This window comes from Misgurnus anguillicaudatus, chromosome 18 (genome assembly GCF_027580225.2).
Source record: "Misgurnus anguillicaudatus chromosome 18, ASM2758022v2, whole genome shotgun sequence".
Lineage (NCBI taxonomy): Eukaryota > Metazoa > Chordata > Actinopteri > Cypriniformes > Cobitidae > Misgurnus > Misgurnus anguillicaudatus.
The window spans coordinates 16,496,438-16,512,549 of NC_073354.2; the positions used below are offsets into that span (position 1 = coordinate 16,496,438).

Below are 16,112 nucleotides of genomic sequence, written 5' to 3' on the forward strand. Positions count from 1 at the left end.
AAAAAACTCCAGTCACTCTTCACGTTTTTTTCTGAATAAATGTCTAAAAAATTTCTGTAAACTTCCTTAAACCATGTAAAAAAGTCTTGCAGCTTAACATTTGAAATCCAATGTAATGGAAATTGTTCTTCCGTGCACTTAGAGCACTTTGCTAAAAAATCATATAATAAAATAAAAGATAATAAAATCACGAGTAAACAATTCAGTGAAAACGGTTCCCTGCCAATGACGAGTTTTACGGCAATCCATATTTCCGCTATTATCCACCAGTTGGCGCTCTTACCCACCTTATAAAACCCAGAAATATTCCCTAAGGGCAAACAGTTCAAGATCATGTAACAAAAAAACTGTCACTACATTATTTCTATTATCAGATGACCTTGAAATATGAAAACTACATTCTGAGAGCTTTCTGATATATAGTTTCTCATGATTTTTAGGTTTGAGCAGGGCGTTAGTGTTATAAATATGTAAAAATAAATTTGGCCTACCTGTGGGCCTGACATTTCAGAAACTGACTCTCATTACGTCATAATTCTCCCAAAATGATGATGAAATATGAGCTTTCAACGATATATAACAGGGCATTAATGCTATATGTAAAAACAAATTGGGTCCCCCTCTGGCCTTGTGACATTTTAGAAACTGACTCTCCCTACATCGTAATTTTCCCAAAATGGTGATGAAATATATAAACTACACCCTTAGAGCTTTCCAATGATATATGGTTTGTCAACAGTTTTTAGGTGTACATAGGGTATTAGTGTTACAAATACATAATAAAAAGTAGGACCACCTGTGGACACATGGCATTTTAGAAAATGGCTCTCACTATGTCATTCCTTTATATTGATGGTAAATGAAAACTACACTCTTAGAGCTTTCAAATGATATATAGAGTGTCATGATTGGATAAGAATTCACATGCAAAACACTGAAGTAAACATAGGCGTCCCGCTGGCGGGACAGTGACATTCAGCAGGATATAACTGTTTTGAGGCACACTCTTTTCATAAATTAATCAATTACTCTCCCTTAATAATCTATTTTATAAAACACTGTTGATATATATATTCTAGAGGCTTAGGCCTTTCCAATGATACATAGTTTGTTGTGATAGATAAAAGTTTACATGCAAAAGATTGAAGTAAACGGTGTCAGTTAATGGGTTAAAGAAAAACATTTTCTAAAAAAAGAAACGCTGGCGGGGAAAGAGTTAAGTTAAACCAACTTTTTCTTTTTTTACAATGTACCAATAAACCTATATTTTTGAATGTCCTAGCTGGGATCAGGTGGATTTGAAGTGAAAGTATTTGACCAAATGCTGGTCAATATCAATATTTTATTTCTTAACGAAGGTGACGTTTAGCGGCTTTTGAAATGTAAGTGGAAAGTTTAACTCTAACTAAAGGGTTACATAAGTTTTTCATATAAAAGAAAATTTATGATAATCAAAATCATTCCTTGAATGTGAATTCATCTGTGTACTGTAGTTTACATTTTTACATATGTTTTTGATTCGCTTGCTGCACAGTCCAATTATACATGCACAGATGCTGTATTATTTTGTGATTGTTTTCATCACGTCTATTTACAGTAAAGTGCTCTGTTCTTACACTGGTCTCATTTATATTTATATATTCCTGCAGGCAAATGCTAATTGTATTCAGGTGATGTTCATAACTCTTAGTGTATTCATGTGAATCTAAGGTTACAGCAGGTCACTGCATTACCATACAACATAGCTGTACTTTATTTTTTCGAAACATGTGACTTTAATTTAGACCTTAACAAACGTGACGTTGGATTTAAAGACAATTTGGGAGGATAGCTGAGAAACAATCAAAATCATTTCATCACTAAGCCTATTAATGGCAAATACACAAAAAAGAGCCGGTATTAAGTAAACTTTAACAGAATGGTGCACTTGATCATTTAAAGAGAACAGACAGGAAGATTATTTTTGTTCATTCTGAAATGGGAAATTTAACTGAATAACCTGTATGCTGTATGTCATGCTGCATTACTTGGCAAGACTCCTCAGAAAATCAGATAATCAAATTCTCTGTCCCTAATATGTGTGACTGAAGACAAACCTGTTTCATGCATATTTAAAATAGCTTTGGATAGTAAAATGTAAATGAATCTTATTGTTACTGCATTTGATTGATTTTTGTGTCTTTTTCTCTATACCAGATGATAAATCAGACAACGGAGAACTAGATCTGGATGGGATTGATGAAGATGAGATTGAAAAGGTACGTGGTTTATTATTAATGGGTTAATGGATGAAATGAAAACAGAATTAAATCCAGTATCTACGCTGCTATACATCCCTACTATTTTTCTTGTTTTCTACACGTTCCAATTAATAATTTATGAATTGGAAGCAAAACTATGTGCAAAACTATGTCTGATACTTGAAGATTATTTGGTAAATCATTCCAGAGCTTAGGGGCTAAGGCTATGTTTACATTAATGCGTTTATCGTTTAAAACGCGTTACTTTTGCTACGTTTACGCCTTTCATCTACACTACACCACCGTTTTCGACCCTCATAAACGGATTTGTTCGCAAACGCTGCAGACCCTGTTTTGGTTTGAGAACTCAGACGTTGCGCTAAGTGTAAATGAACGTAGACGGAGTCTTATGTAAACAAACAGCTGATGTTAACGTGACAGCGCATCATTTTCAAAGTAAAAATTATTTTATTCAGGTAAATGGAGGTTTGCAAAAGAGGTTTTGCCAAAAATAGTAAACATCTACCAACCAGCTATTATAAACGCTATATTGGATTGTTTTAAAATGTATCCTTATAGATAATGTCTGTTTTATATTTATGTTTGAGTATATTGTTGGGTTTGAATATTGTTAATGTTGTTTATGTTTTGTTTAAATTTAGTTAACTTATTACGAAAGATAGACTGTCATTTTAAACGCCATATAGGGCGTTTTAAAGGCCAATATGAAAGGAGAATTGTAATGGGTCAGACATTATTTTCGAGTTTAATTTAAGTTTTGTTTGCTACTTTAAAATTAATTTCGTTTCATATAATTTGTCTCTTAATTTTAATCGATGTTTTGTTGATAAGTTTTGTGAATATAAATTAATAAAAACAATAAACTCAACGTCATAAATATTTAATGCTCGTTTAGCCGCTTGAACTTTTAGCTATTTCTGTGTTGCAAGCGAAGGACGTGCACGGACCTCGCACACTTTTAAAAATTAATGCAATAAGCATTTCTGTAGGCTAAAGCTATACTTCACCTCTTATGTTTGATTGAAGTTTGCATTTGCTGAAATTTATTTTTGCTTCAAGTTCGTTTAGTACTGTTCACTTGAATGCTTTTTTTTTAAATCATAAAGACCTTTCTGTTTAGTTATAAAATCCAAATGAACCTATTAATCATATTAATATGTTGTGGGGGGAGCTAGAACAGTATAAGACTTTCCCAAACACATTTTTATAGGTTCAAAAATAATGTCTGTTGTAGTTGCCAGCAAAGGACCCAGGTATGAATTTTTGTCAATATCGCACACCCCTAGGCTGCATAAATGCGCAAATGTAAGCTATTATTAGAGTAATAAGTTATTTTACACTTTTATGCGCATGCCCAGTTACGCGATTGGTCATGTTTCATGCGTTTATGGTTGTGTATAGTGTGGATGAAGATTCTTTTTAAAATGTCAGTATAAACGAGGATCATTTTGATTTTAAAATGCCGTTTTAAAACGCAAATGCTCTAATATAAACAGGGCCTAAGTAGGAAAAGGATCTACCACCTTTAGACACTTTTGATACTCTAGGGATAATTAAGTGGCCAGAATTTTGTGATCGCAGTGTATGTGATAGATTGTATTCTGATAGTAATTCTTTAACATACGAGGGTGCTAGGCCATTTAAGGCTTGGTAGGTGATTAGTTATATTTTAAATTGTATGCGATTACACATTATTATTATACACCTTCCTATTACTTATCAGTGTATGCTTGTTCTTTTCTGCAGTACATTTTGAACGAGATTGAGGTGGAGGCGAAAACAGAGCTGTGGATGAAACAGAATGAGGAGTATTTGAAGGAACAGAAAGGTAAGCGAACAGGAGAAAAGGAGCTCAATGCATTTATTAACAGAAACTTGTACACCCGATCTGTCCTTATGAGGGACAGATTTAATACTGCTCAGCCACAGACATAAAATTATGTTTTATTATAAAAATATATTAGGTTTTATAATGCTGTATAAATACCAATTAGCACAAGACTGATTGAACCTTGCATTCTAGAAGATTAAGCTGGATTTTATAAATATTTTAATCAAACTTTGAATTTGTAAGACTATGCTAGATTTTTAAAAGATGTTAATGTAAAAATACCTGTGATAACTAAAAGATTGAGCCAGTAAAGTGAATCTGCTGAAAGTTTTAAACGTTTTTCATTGAATCTCTCTGTCTGGTTTTTAATGGATTTGGGTATTTAAATCATTTTAGATTGTGCATACTTTAAAACTTAATAAAAAGCTGAACTCAATGTGCTCCCTTTTACAGAAAAAGAGGAGAGAATAGCTAAAGAAAAAGAGCAAGGGACTTATAAGGAGAAGGTGAGTACTTGTGTTTATGTGTGAGTCTGTGTCCTACTGTACTTATACCGTAGCATTGACCTGGGCTTCTCTCCCTTGCCGGGGTCTTTAGACACTCGGCAGCTGAAGACCCTGGGAGACTACAAACTTTCCATTTTAACTTCATTTCTAGTTCAACCCCAGGGCTCTTAATGCCACGTCTCCTAAACCTGTCTGCTCTGAAATCAGTACCGCGGCTCCCGGTCGGATTTGGATTAGCCCGCCATGCTCTGCATATAATGAGGTGCCTTGAGCTTAATGGCAATTTCAGGTACAGTAGAGCACTTGGTGACTGTGAGGAGACTTAGAGTATGGTGTATGATGTACACCCTCTGTCTGTGGTAGACAGCTTTCACAGACTGCTCTAATGGGATTCTGTCACCTTGTTGTTGACAGCTGTTAGCCGGACATCATTATGCCGAGACCAAACAGGGAACACATGCCCTTCAAATGATACACCAGACATACACACAAAAAATCTACTTAAAAATAATTAATAGTATCGTGAGCTTTGGTTGCATGAAACAGGAAAATACAAATATATTAACAAATAAAATATCTGCATTTGGCAGACACTTTCATTCAAAGCTATTCATTACATTCAACTACATATGAAGAATTCAGATGTAAAATCTGCTACCTCTGTCAAATATTTGATAATGATTGTAATCGAATGCTCTCAACACGTAGTATATGTTCTTCAAATACTTTTGCTTCGAACAACTCAGGCCATTCAGAAATACAGTTTTCGTCAAAATCCATTCAAAGTTTGACTTATAAAAAGCTGATTAACAAAAAATAATGCCAGACTTTTGTGTTTGAACTATTCAAGTTCTCTTTGTATTGCAAGCACCATGATCTACCAATGAGCTACAGAATGAAGTCTCATCCATGAATGGGAACCTTCTAATGGTGCATTCAAACCAGCCGCAGTAGAGGCGGCAAAAATGCGCTATTTGCACGTAGTTGGACGCTTGAACATTTGAGTTTACTCGCTTCATTCGCGTGTGAAATTCTAGTAATTCGAGACATTCACACGGAAATTCTCGTCATGGGAGGGGCTTCTGCGACTTCGCTGAGACTCCGCCACTCTGCTCGCTTCCTGTAATCACATCACTACTACAGCAAGGTCTTGATTGGTTAACGCGGTGCGGAAATCTGTCGAAGTTCTGAAACTAGGTGTTTCCTGCGACAACGCTCAATCCGCACGTACCGCACCGCAGGATGCCTAATCATGTCTTTGCATTGACTTACCATGTAAAAAATTTGCGCTTGCCGCCTCTATCGCATCTGGTGTGAACCCTGCATAAGGACTGACTTGCCTTGAGTATTCCCTCTGTCCCAGTTTGTCTAATCTTCTGCCTTTTGTGATGCCTTAGCCAAAGAAGCCTTCCAAAAAGAAAGAACCAATCCTGGCCAGCACTGCAGGAGAGGCCATAGAGAAGATGTTGGAGCAGAAGAAGATCTCCAGTAAGATTAATTACGACGTTCTGCGAGACCTCAACAGCAAGGGTGGAGAAAACACCACCACTCAGCAAGCCGAAGATCCAGCCGCCAGCAGCTCCGGGCGCAAGAAGTTGACGCGCCGCAAGAAGCAGCCGAACAAGAGCAATCTCGGCCTGGCTAAACCTGCCAGCCTCATGGGCAAAAGGTGAGAAATTTATCAAGAATAATTGTGTTTTTACAATTGCGTGCATATTATCCATAGCGACCTACAGTGCATCTGATTTTTATCATGTATGAGTGTTTCCTGGCTGGGACTCAATTCTACAACCTTTTGCGCTGCTAATGCAATGCTCTACCAACTAAGCTGTATTTGGTAAGATCAGCTGTATTTTACTCTTCCTTCTCATCCACCTTTTGAGTTTTTTTATTACTGTTTTCTTCAGTTCTTCGGTAAAAGTCCATCTTTAAGTAGTAAACAGGCCCCGCTTGAAGTGGTAAAGAGCCTCTTTTGTTCCTCAGACAAAGGACATGACCAAAAAGGCTGTCCCCTTGGTCTTGGAGGATTACATTTTTCTTCTTGTCCGGCTCCAACATTTTGTCTTTCCTTTGCTCCTTTGGCTGACCTTCACAGTCATTTCCACTAGGAGAAAGCTTGTCATCAATTCAGTGCCAGGACTGTCTGTCTGCCATCACCTGGCACCCTGCAGTGCATGCTGGGAGTCTGCCCCCTCTCCAATTAATAGTCCTCCAGGGCTCCGAACGTCCCTGTGAGAGAAGTAATGAATGTACGACAGACGGAGCACAAGATCGTGACTTCTGTACTTTGGCTTTGAAAGATAATTTTTCATTGTGCAACGTCTTTCCTCAAGTCCATTTCGTTGATGATAATTACTAATTTCATACTGAATGGTGGGATGATGATGAATCAGACATATGAAAGCTGTCGGAGACCTCATATCCTGAAGCTTGGAAAAGGCAATGTACTGACCCCTTTCTTTTTAATCATGTATTCATGAATGCATTTGAAACAAACTTCGCAACATTAGCTTGCAATTGAATCCTTAAGATATAAATAGAGAGCTAGCTAGTGTTATTATTACTTGCTTTGTCTGGCGAAAATGAACTTTTAAGATGATCATTGAATTTTATTACCTTATTTGTATTTTTTGTCCATATTTATTTATGAACTTTCTTTAGTATTGCATACAGTGCTATGATGTAAGCTACATAATACTTTGCCAATCTGACAGCTGTAGGGACAAACTCCAAGCAGAGACCAGTGTAAAAATATGAAATCATCACAGGCTGATGACTGTGGAACCAATTGGGCAATAAACTTGTATTTAGTTCCAGCTCCAGTTGAGAGAAGTTGTTCCCCTCAGTCCTGCTGGACCATGGGAAATTTGTAATGAGCTGTCTTGGGAGAAAACAGTTTTCAGTTTTGTTGTCTGATCAGAATTTGTTCACGACTCCCATGCATGACTTAATAAACAGTACAAAAAGGCCAGCAGCCTTTTTCTTTTCTGAATTGACTAAGTGTGCAGAACTAACTGTAACTAAAGATGTCATATTGTTTGATCTCTGCACACAACACACATTCTGATTGATCTGAACAAAGTATATAAACTAAATGGCATATACATAAATGTGTGTATGATTGTATATGGGTGACTATATAATATATTATATTTTTTTGTGTTTGGTGCTCTAGACGGTTTCAGCAGTAACAAACAAGCGGCTTTCGTAGAACAAATGTAACTACCAGTAAACCCCGCAAAGATTCAATAACAACAGAGTCTTTTTAGAGTAGTTTATGTCTGATAACAAGCAAAATAAACAACAAGTAGATTACCATAGTTCGAATCATAGCTAAAGCGTATCAAAAACTACACTGAGCTAAAATTACTGTGTGAAATGTGTACTATATAACATATACAATGTTAACTACAGAATGGCTACCAAACCTCCCTTCACATAGTGGTGATCCATAAACTCTGTCTCCCTTTCGTCTTTAGGAAACCAAAACATTTGTTATTTTAAACAAAGTAGGGGGGAGCGGGGCACAACCTAACGCTTTTTGGTTTTGGCTCAATCATTTAAAAAAATATTTGAGTTTGATTATCGGTAATTATATTTTTACACAAGCAACACACACATCTCTGCTACAAATGAACATTTAAAGTTTGTTTCTAGGACTTACCATTCTTGGACAATTACACCAACCATGACAAAAGTGCAAATGTTACAACTTACCCCATATGTGGGGTTAATTGTAACAGGCAGGGGGTTAGTTGTAACACTTGCTAAAAATTAAGTTTGCAGGCAAATATTTCAATACTATTTTGTCTACTTAAAGTGGATATCTGTTTATAATAGACAGGTATCCACACTGTATTCATTCATCCAGCCCTTTTCTATTTAATTATAAATGGATACAAATATCTAAATATGTGAGAAAAGGCAGCACAATTATGACAAAACACTTTTTTTATATGTGACCCAGTCTGTAATAACCATACTACAGTTTCAAAATTCAAATTCTGAGATTAATGAGCATCAAAGTCAGATTTTAGCCATTCATTTCATTATGATTTCAATCTTTGACGTGACCTTATTCAATCTATATTAAAGCTCACGTAACACACGCTGTTTCTGCATTTCTGATGTTAATCTGGAGTACCTATAGAGTAGTATGACATCCTTTATATCTCTGAAGAGTCTTTAGTTTAATCAGATTTATAAAAGAAAGATTAGCTTTACCGAATCTTTCCGATAACGTACGAAAAAATGAAGAAGGAGGAGTTACTACCGCAGGAGGAGCGAGTACGAGTCATGCAACACTATACAACACTGTTTTAACTTATGATTCACTACATGTTCGTGTCATTTATATAATATACAGGCGCCTATTTCCAACATAAGACAGAAGTCTTACTTACCACGTGTAACTCGTCATGACCCGGTTCCGAAAATCCACAGCATCAAACACACACGCAAAACTCCGCTGCTAATCCGGATAATAAACTATATCCATTGTTTCCATAAGGCTGGATGTCTTCTCCTTACATCCAAAAACACACCACACTTCTTCTTGTGCCATTGTTGACTTTTGAAATTAAACAAAGCTGAGTGGCGTGATAAGCTGTTAGCAAGCTCTAGCGTCTCCCGCTGACTGACGGCTGGGCGGGGTTTTCCAGGGGAAGTTTTCCGGCGGAAGACCATATAAAGAAGTGATACGTATCGAAAACCCCTGAAACGTCAGTTAGAACTGTAATCGAAAAAAACTAGCCGAAACTTGTACGAACCCTGGCGAAGTGCATTCGGCACAGAAATACTCTGAAACACGCCCAACTGCGGTTTTGACACTTTGCCTACGTTTGCATGAGGAAACAACTCTATAACTGGGTTAATAAGTCAGAATGCTTGAAATACCTTTAACCCCCCCTTTAAAGATATGAACAAAATACATTTGACACACGATTTTTTTATAAGACAGGCATATTTATTTTGTTGGCAGCCAGCAATCATTTGGGTGTAGCTTATTTAAAACAACGGCAAGATTTACACTAACGTTAACGGTTTTCATATCGTTATTGCTGAGGGGTTAGTTGTAACACAGCGTTACAATTAAACCCCTGGGTGAAAATATTTTCAAGCCCACCAAAAAAGTTGGTAAGAGCTGCAGACATATTTCATAATGATGTTATGTTTTCGTCAACAACACACTGATTAATATGACCTAGCATTGGATTTGGTATCTTACACACCCAACTTAGAAACCAAAAAAAAAAAAAAAATTGAAAAAATTTACTTACATGCCTCCAAAATGCTCGTTCATCAATAACTCTAAAAACATTATACATTTCCAATAATTTGTAATCTTTTAGCAGCATGAAAAAATATCGGAAAAATAAAAGGCTCACATTGTGCAACAATTTAAACAGTGCGTGTTACAACTAACCCTGCGTTAGTTTTTGCCCCACGCACCCCTATTTGTTCCAGAGTTTGGTTTAGCCACTAGTCAGACCATTAAACAGAGACCGGAAGTTAAGTTCCGTCCACATGCGTAACTGTGACAATGCACGTGCGTCCAATGTACTTTATACTATATCATTTTTGTGACAGAAACAGTAAAATTTTTACACTTACTGTGCGTTCACACCAGACGTGGGTGGTGGCAAAAACGTGCTATTCATGTGTAGTTGGACGCTTGAACATTTTGAGTTTACTCGCTTCATTTGCGTGTGACATTCTAGTCATTCATGACATTCACAGGAAAATTTGCGTCATGGGTGGGGCTTCTTCTGCCTCTGCTTGCTTCCCGTAATCACGCCACTACTACAGCAAGCTCCTGTTTGGTTAACACGGCCCGAATATCCGCCAAAATTCAGATATTTTAACTTGCGCAGATCGTGTGGCAACGCTCAATTTCCACGGAACGTGAATCACTCACACTTGAACGCTACATTAAAATGATACTCCAGCCAAATATCAAAATTACCCCATGATATACTCTATCAACTCTATCATCTTTCAGACAAACACATTTGGATTTATTTTAGTAAATGTCCCTGCTTTTTCAAGCTTATAATTGGAGAAATCAGGGAACAACATATTGTAAGAAAAATATCCATATTTCAAACTTTTTATAAACTATAATACTAGCTTCCGGTAACAACGCCATCCTGAGAGTCACTGCGCAACGTACCTATGGCAACCAACACTTACTATGCTAAAACTCTTGCGTCAATCAAGAAAATGTATTTTAAACATATATATATATATATATATATATATATATATATATATATATATATATATATATATATATATAATTTTTTTTTATGTGGCTGAAAGAATTGTATATTTTCTTTAAAAATGACATTTTTGGCTAGGAATTATATGCCCACCTTGCATTTCTACACTTGTCTTACGCCTTACAGTTCTCAAAACTGGCAAAATTTGCCTTTTGAAGTGTAAATCTGATCTAAATGTGGGAGGATGACCTGTCCATAGATCTCTTCTTCATATACCTCAGAGAAAGTGGCAGCCTGACAGAACGTTTTGCCTCTCAGCTCCAGTCTGCTACCTGATCCCACTTCTGATCTTTGGTTTACAGTAAAAGCTACTGCTTTAAAATCAGATTCACAGTTTGGTATGTAACGTCAGCCCTGGCAGGCAAGGCAGAAGAATACATATTTCAACTCTCCCCGTATCTGGTCTGGTTTTCCTGTTTTATGACAACATAAGTGAATATTGATTTGTAAATGTTAGCCTTAGGTCAGCGGTCATGAGTTAATTCTTCCTGTATGGTTCTTTTTACCAGGCCAACCATGAGTAGAGTTCACAAAGCACCTCTCATTTATTTCACCAGATGCTTACAGAAATAGCCAGTAAGCTGGGTGCCCTAATGTGTTTCACAGACCCCCATTCTGGCCTTCCTCTCTCTATTTGACCATGACCGCTTTCCCACACTAAATGTCATTGTTTCCACCCTAACATTTGGTTTTCACTCATTTTTACAGTGGGCCCTCAAAGTCCACAATGTTAGGGCCTAGTGACTTGTGTTAGATGGCAGGAAACCAAGGTAATCAATTGTGGAGTGTGTCACTCGGTTGTTTCAATTGAGCTCCTTGTCGCCAAAAACCCTTCACTACCTCCTAGCAACAAGAGCAGTGGTATGAGTCATTTGGTTTGTTTCTTGCTCGGTCACACTGACCCAGGATCAGTGTGGTTACATGAGCAGTCTGAATGCGGTGAAGTTAGTCTCTAAGGACTTTTGCAGCAGAAAATCTCTTGTGGAAGTAAGTAAGATAACACGCCAGGCAGGACCTCTTAGTCTTCAATGGCAAGAATCTTGTGCCTGGTTACCGACCTCAAAGTGAAAAGGGTTTTAGGTTGGGTCTCTCAGCATGGAGGGCTCCATTGTTCATTTAGTCATTTATCAGTGGGTTGAGATTTCGGGGTCCAGAGGATGTCTAGTGGAGGGAGTGCAGGAGCCACATCCTGCTGATGGGAATAATGTTCTGTGGCAAAGCATTTGGATTGTTTTAATTATCCAGTTAGATCAATAAAAACACAGATTTAAAGTGCCTTAAATGATGATGAAAATAATAAGTGTACAGTCTTAAAAATAAAGGTTCCTAAAGGTTCTTTGTCAGCTGTATGGTTTCATAAAGAAAATGTTCTTTGTAGTTTCTACAGACTATAAAAATAATAAAGAAATGTTGTTGTTTTTTTGACTGAAAGGTTCTATTGAAAACCAAAAATGATTATTTTATGGCATGGGTGTACATGGGACCCCTTGGGGGTCTGTGGTGATATTAACAGTAGTCCTTTAAAGGGACTCTTCACTTTTTTTGAAAATATTCTCATTTTCCAGCTCCCCTAGAGTTAAATATTTGATTTTTACCGTTTTGGAATCTATTCAGCCGATCTTCGGGTCTGGCTGTACAACTTTTAGCATAGCTTAGCATAATCCATTGAATCTGATTATTCCATTAGCATTGCGCAAAAAAATAACCAAAGAGTTTCAATATTTTTCCTATTTAAAATTTGACTCTTCTGTAGTTACATCGTGTACTAAGACCGACAGAAAATTAAAAGTTGAGATTTTCTAGGCAGATATGGGAACTATACTCTCATTCTGGTGTAATAATCAAGGACTTTGCTGCCGTACCATGGCTGCAGGAGGCACAATGATATTACATAGTGCCCGAAAATAGTCCCGTCAGTAACTTTCAATAGCATAATGCGTCATGAAGTGGAAAGGTCACGGGTTAAATATGTGAAACGCACAATTTCGGACCATTTTAAACAATAAACTGACCTAAGGATATTTAAGCAATATCGCTCGAGTAGGAGTGTGATATAGCTCTATATCATCACGGCTGTGATTAGGCAAGAGGCACGAGGCCGCAGGCCGAGTGCCGGAGGCAATCACAGCCGTGATGATATAGAGCTATATCACACGACTCCGAGAGCGATATTGCTTTTATACAACAGTTCGACGGCACACGTTTGAAAAACGAAAACTAGAAAACAACAACGGAGTTATTTTAAAAGCCTCTTTGTTTGAGAACTACTTCTTCCGCCACGGATTTGAGGGCGGCCAGAATGACAGGTAAAACTTTCGGCTGCTTTGAAGCTCATAACAACTCAATGGACGGAAAAGCCGTTACTGTATATTACCGTTTCTTGGTCACAAAGTGTAGTTTTAAGATTAGTTCAGTCGAGAATGTATATGTATTATATTTAAATCTGCAGTCGATTAGTAAAGATAGCGCCTGTTTGAACGTTTGCTTAGTGAGATTCGGTACGAATGAGAACCAAAGCATGAGCGGACATCAGTGTTCACTCGCCCCGCTGACCACCGCCCTCTCTGGGCTACATCTCTGATAGAGATACCCTGGCTCTCATGTTGGCCTTGTTTGTTTATGATCGTCAAAATGTGATCAAATCAGCAGTATTTGGTGTCATGATCAAACTATTACTTGTTTTCTTATTCATATTTAGTGTCTTTTGTGTTGTTATTGTTTTGGCGCGAGGTAAAAGTTAATAAAACTACTTGTATAACGTTACTATTGCTTTCTCATTTATTCTTAACGCGATACGAGCACTCGATTATTATTATTAAACTTTGTTCTGGTCAGTACTATATAAAACGGTGTTTTATAAGTGTCAGAGAGATGTTTTTGCATGCTGCTTATAAATATATCAGTGGCGATATCTCATAACATGTTTTAATAGTCAGGTCACGATAAAGTAAATGATCAATGTCCACATTTAAAAGCTGCGGGGCTTACCTGCAGTTCCACGGTGTTTTCGCGTTCTGATAAGAAATATAGCTCCAGAAAAAAAACGAGTGTTTATATTCCTCTTTCCAAGTGTTAATAATCCACACGATGTGACAAGACATTTCTCCCATTAACTGTAACGTAACATCCAAGAGCGCTGATCTTTGACGGAATAACTTCTGATTGGGGATTCACAGACTGATTTATGAGCTAGTAAACTAATGAGACAAACGGAGAGTGATTCAAAACAGGGCGTCTGTGTTTTTCCATTCAGAGATGAGCCTGCTTAGGACCTCCATTCACTAGGTGGCGGAATGATACGAAAGGTGAAGAGGTTACAGTGCCGATATCAGCACAATATCGCACAGGTCTTAGCCAATCAGATTCGAGAACCAGAAAGAACTGTTGTATAATAATTAATATCATTCCACATATAACAACGTCGGTCCTCCTCTCCAAACTTGTAAACACTGGGCCGGTAGTTTTGCATACGTCATGCTTGACCTTTCCATGTCATGACGCATTACTTGAGGTCGTGCTGGCGCATCACACGGCTAGTGTAAACGAGAAGTTGTACTTTAAAAGTACATATTTTTTATTTTTTTTGCTAAAAATGACAATTGTTTCGCTATATAAGACCCTCGTTTGGGATCGTTTAAAGCCCTTTGAAGCTGCATTGATACAATATATATATATTTTTTTTTATACATTGACCCGCGCATTACTGGTTGGTAATACTTTAGCTTATAATAGAAACTGTTGATTGAGTTAAGCATTCAGGTTAGACTATTTAAAGCACATGTTACCACTTCTACAGTGTGTACAGTTGTTCAAATTAAGTTCTCCTCATTGGTTTACTGTTGCTCGAGAGCTTGCCAGCTTTTCATTCAGAGCAGACATGCTGTGTGTAGTACATTCAAGGACAGCCTCCTTGTCATGACCTGTGGGCTACGCCTTGCTCAAGGCCACAATTATAACGTGGTCTCTCAGGAACTCCCAGTTGACAGGTCTCCCACTCCCTCGAACTGTACTTGCTGCAATTACAATACGGCTCAGACCCTTAAGCAATAGGCCAACCCACCTCTACACCTTTTCCTCACCTCAGCAGATGCTACATGACCAAAGTTTTGCAAGTGATACTGAGATGGTCATCTCAAAAGCTTCACAAGCCCTTCTGTACCATCTGCTCTAAAGTCACGGAGGCAGGTTGACTCAGTCACATCACTCTTCTCGAGCTGTCTCAGCAGGAATCTTCTCCCACTCATCATGCCTGATTGCCCCAAGTACTGATCATGAAAATGTATGTCTCCTCGTAGCGTGGAGCAGGTATGCATGTGCAGATGTTACTGTGATTGCCGGCGATAGATCCTCCAGTGCACTCTTCTCAGCACTCGCGAAGCACCACCGTTTTGGCGAAAGCTGTTACTAAGCAGCAGTCTCTTTGATGAGAAGAAAATTGCTACTTGCTCCATGGAGGCTCAGCATTATGTCAGATTCTTGGTGTGTGTGATCGGTTCAGGGCGTTCTCACTCCCACACACTGTTTTGTTTTGGTCTTAGGCAATGATTAAGAAATGGCTTCAGGATTTCAATGGATGGTGACTAGGAATTATGGTACACTGGCAGAAGAAATGGTTAAGAAAAATGGTCATTGGGGCAGTACCCTTTAAAAAGACCCTATTATACCATATATACACACCTCTGAGGTACTAATATAAACTCTTTAGGTGCAAAGGTGTACTTTTTGAAAGGGTACCATCCCAGTGACACCTTAAATCCATTTTTTGGCCTTATTTCTGTGTATTGTTGAGACAGTTATGTTGAGTTTTAGGGATTTTTTTTGTGTATTGCACATTTGTGACCAGTCACGGAAAGTAGGGACACAAGTCAGATTTGGGGCATTTTAAGATATTCACAGATTCTGAAAGTGAAAAGTACGATGTGTAACACATGGAAATCTGATAAGATTTGGATAAGTTGTGGCAATTTGAATACAACACATTCAAGAAAGAGAATGCCGAGAAATTTGAAAAAGAAGAGTTGACACTTTTCCCTGCCTGGAGAGACAATAGGGCTCATTTTCTCATTTAGCTAAGCCATACCCCCTGTAAAGCCGTTTTGAGATACAGATGTTCTAGCATCATATGTAGTATTTTGTGAAAGAAGTCCGGATGAAAAATAAACAGAACTTTTTACCTTTGTGGGGATCACAAGTCGAATCCAGTCTGTTTCAGATGTGTGAATCATCCAATGAT

The 16,112-nt window shown here is 37.7% G+C and overlaps 1 protein-coding gene across 3 annotated transcripts in view; it reads left to right on the plus strand.

Moving 5' to 3' along the window:
- The window catches only part of brf1b (BRF1 general transcription factor IIIB subunit b), an 88,931-nt gene that overhangs the window by 54,205 nt on the left and 18,614 nt on the right, over positions 1-16,112 (plus strand). For all 3 annotated transcript variants that reach the window (XM_055185667.2, XM_055185668.2, XM_073855950.1), the window contains 4 exons: positions 2,197-2,258; positions 4,008-4,089; positions 4,546-4,598; positions 5,996-6,267. In XM_055185667.2, the coding sequence (XP_055041642.2) occupies positions 2,197-2,258; positions 4,008-4,089; positions 4,546-4,598; positions 5,996-6,267 (469 nt within the window). The remainder of the gene's footprint in view (positions 1-2,196; positions 2,259-4,007; positions 4,090-4,545; positions 4,599-5,995; positions 6,268-16,112) is intronic.